This window comes from Nicotiana attenuata, unplaced genomic scaffold (assembly GCF_001879085.1).
Source record: "Nicotiana attenuata strain UT unplaced genomic scaffold, NIATTr2, whole genome shotgun sequence".
Lineage (NCBI taxonomy): Eukaryota > Viridiplantae > Streptophyta > Magnoliopsida > Solanales > Solanaceae > Nicotiana > Nicotiana attenuata.
The window spans coordinates 99181-102939 of NW_017673763.1; the positions used below are offsets into that span (position 1 = coordinate 99181).

The window sequence follows — 3759 nt, forward strand, 5'->3', positions numbered from 1 at the left end:
AAGAAAAGGGAGGTGCCGAAAGAACACAAAAGTCTTGAGAAAAGAGGACAACAAGGAAATAGGGTCAAAAGATTTAAGGGAAAAAGAAATGAGAAGGGAGATAATGAAAATAAAGAAGCAATAAGTAGAGGACAAGTTGCATATGCTAATCTTAATTTGAGCTTGAAAATGTCCTTATCCAAAAGCCAACTACTCAACTTCCAATTTGTCTTCCTAATTTTATCATAGTTTTATACAAAAAAATTATTTCATCCTTCTTTTCTTTTTCACTTTTTTCGTCACATTTGTGACCTTAATTTTCCATAGAAACAGAAGAACTCAACAGAAATTCATCGAAGAGGACAAAAGATTTAATTTTCTACTTTTTTCGCCGTTTGGATCTTTTCAAGACTAAAAATTAGAAAATAATTACTTTATTAAAAAAAATATTATTTTATTCGCATCAGGTGTTTACACTAAATTAATAGACACATGATATATGTTTACACATAGACTTTTTACTTTTAGTCATGGTTAATTAATATATTTCACCTTGATATTCACGTAACCATGATAAATTAGAATAATCTAGTGAAAATATAAGAGACGAATAAATTCTTAACGTGCTAGCGCTAGTTCATGCTATGTGCACATTATTGTAATATTATAACAATCTTATCTTACATTTATGCAATTATTTATATTATTTGTAGAAATGATCTCCTAATGACATACTAGCACAACTCGTTACTGGTTGCATTAAAGCTCTCACTCGCTTTATTTTCTAAAAAAGTAAAAGAATCAAAACAAAAAACAATGGATTCCAATATCCGATTTTCACAGGAATAACATAAATAACTTTTTTTCAGAAAAATATTTTTAAATACATAATATGGCAGCCCATTGCACGAAGTTAGCATCCCGCATTCACGTAGGATCCGGGGAAGGATCGCATCCCAAGATGGCGTGATGTTGGCAGCCTACCATGATGCATCAATGATTGATTCTACGACTCGAAACCGTGACCTATAGGTCACACGGAACAACCTTACCGTTGCTTCAAGGGTATCCTTCATTTTCAATAGATAATAAAACAAAATAAAACAATTTTCCAAGATTATTTCGAAAACTCTCTAGATTTGGACCAATAAAATCAAATAAAAAACTCTACTTTTAGGGTAGGAGTGGTGTATTTCATAAGGAAACACCCTAAGGCCTAAGGCTGTAAAACTACAAATTTGGTGAAAAACTTAGCCAGTATCTCTCCTACAACTCAGTAGCAAAGTAGGTAACTGTTATCATTACAACACAGCTTGCAAACAACTAAAAACCTATTTAAAGAAACCGCGTTTTATTTTTCCTCTTTTTATTTTCCTTTGTTTTTTTTTCCTCACATTAAAACCATATAAATACTAACCATCTACTCACCTCTCACAAAAACCATATAACTCTCCTTCCTTTAACTTCTTCTCTACAAAAATCTTCATTTCTCCCCAAAAAAATACTCTCATGGCTTCTTCTTCTAGAATTTTTGTTCTTCTCCTTCTTATAATCTTCAACTTTCTCTACATCTCAGCACAAAAAACCATTAAACATAAGCCTTTTTCTATGTCATTTCCTCTTACTTCAACATCTTTATCACATAACTCTTCTTCTAAAGCTCTTTTTCTTTCTTCTTTTATGGCTTCTAATAGTAGAAGACAAACTCAAAATACAAAAACTATGCCTAGAGTTCCATCTTTGAACTATAAATCAACTTTTAAATATTCAATGGCTTTAATTGTTACACTACCAATAGGAACACCACCACAAAATCAACAAATGGTTTTGGACACTGGCAGCCAACTTTCTTGGATTCAATGTCACAAGAAAATTCCAAAAAGACCCCCACCAACGACGTCGTTTGATCCTTCTTTGTCTTCTACTTTCTCTGTTCTTCCTTGTACTCATCCTTTGTGTAAGCCAAGAATTCCCGATTTTACCCTTCCAACTACTTGTGACCAAAATCGTTTGTGCCATTATTCTTACTTTTATGCTGATGGTACTTTAGCTGAGGGTAATCTTGTCCGTGAAAAAATTACATTTTCACGTTCCCAAAGTACCCCTCCTTTGATTCTTGGTTGTGCGACGGAGTCCGAAGATGCTGAGGGTATTTTAGGAATGAATCTTGGACGGTTTTCTTTTGCCTCCCAAGCTAAGGTACAAAAATTCTCATATTGCGTGCCAGTTAGACAAGGTAGCCATGCAGTTAAACCTAGTGGAACTTTTTACCTAGGCCAAAACCCTAATTCCCATACATTTCAATATATAAATCTTTTGACTTTTCCTCAAAGTCAACGCATGCCAAATTTGGATCCACTAGCTTTTACTGTTGGCATGGTGGGGATAAAAATTGGCGGCCAAAAATTAAACATCTCCGGTAGGGTTTTCCGGCCAAACGCTGGTGGTTCTGGTCAGACGATCATTGATTCCGGCACGGAATACACTTTCTTAGTGGAAGAAGCGTACAATAAGGTCAGAGAAGAAATTGTTAGGTTAGTTGGTCCAAGATTGAAAAAAGGTTACGTTTATGGTGGTGCACTTGACATGTGCTTCGATAACCGTCCGATCGAAATCGCACGGTTGATAGGTGATATGACATTGCAATTTGAAAACGGGGTTGATATTTTGATCAATAAGGAAAGGATGTTGGATGAAGTAGAAGGTGGGATCCATTGTGTTGGAATCGGACGGTCAGAATCACTTGGTATAGCAAGCAATATTATTGGTAATTTTCACCAGCAAAATTTATGGGTAGAATTTGATATGAGAAATCGAAGAGTAGGTTTTGGCAAAGGAGAGTGTAGTAGACAAGTGTAATGAGTATTAGTCATATACAAGAGGAGGATTTAGGGTTTGTGCTGTGTAAAATACTATAGTAATCTAATAGATGATGAGAAAATATGATGTATTATATGTATATGTAATTGATTAAATTTGCCATTCTTTTATACTTACATTATTTTTCCATTATTTAAAGTTGATAGAACTATAAGTTCTTTTGTGTTCATTGTTGGAAACTACACCAAAATTCATAACAACAAAGGTTTGATACTCAAATCCATATACTGATTTTAATAAGTGGCATACATTATACATGGACTGAGTTGCCTGTTAAACTATTTAGCAGGCGTTTGGACATAAAAATTGTAATTTTAAAAAAATAAATAGTTTTTAGCGTTAAGTTGAAAAATAATATTTGAAATTTAAAATTATATTTGGACATGCATTTCCCCTAAAAAGAATATTGCAGTTTTATAAGTGGGAAAAAAAATCTGAAAAACTTGAAATTTAAAAACTCATTTTCGTGAAATCCCCAAAAACTAACAAATTTTTATGGAAAAACACGTTTTTAGAAAAAGAAGTTTACATGAAAAAGGAAAAAAAATTCATGAATAAACGGGTCCTTAGACAATCAAGGATCATAATGCAGGCTAAACCGCAAAAGCTTATTTTGACGCCGGTGACAGAGTCGGAGTAAGGAACTAAAGCTTAGGGATTGTACCGCAACTTCACTTTAATATCATTATACATTCAAATATTTATAGATAATTAATGAATTTTTAATACATATATAATATCCGAAGGGAAGTTACAAAATTCAAGTGAACCCATCACTAACATAGTAGATCCATCCTACTGGGACAAAAGGTGTATATTTCAGTATTTTAAAATATTTGAAATGTCTAAAATTCTTACTAGTGTTTTTTAATTAAAATATCCATGGCTAGAAATAAATCT

The 3759-nt window shown here is 33.0% G+C and overlaps 1 protein-coding gene across 1 annotated transcript; it reads left to right on the top strand.

Moving 5' to 3' along the window:
- Positions 1 to 1398: 1398 nt before the first annotated feature.
- On the top strand, positions 1399 to 2991 carry LOC109217212 (aspartic proteinase PCS1-like). The gene has a single exon (XM_019381438.1). It carries the CDS (start codon positions 1489 to 1491, stop codon positions 2836 to 2838), a length of 1350 nt encoding a protein of 449 aa, XP_019236983.1. The 5' UTR covers positions 1399 to 1488; the 3' UTR covers positions 2839 to 2991.
- The last annotated feature ends 768 nt before the right edge of the window (positions 2992 to 3759 follow it).

Bases quoted from the DNA above. Each gene is read 5' to 3' on its own strand.
- LOC109217212 (XM_019381438.1), top strand. From the start codon at position 1,489: ATGGCTTCTTCTTCTAGAATTTTTGTTCTTCTCCTTCTTATAATCTTC.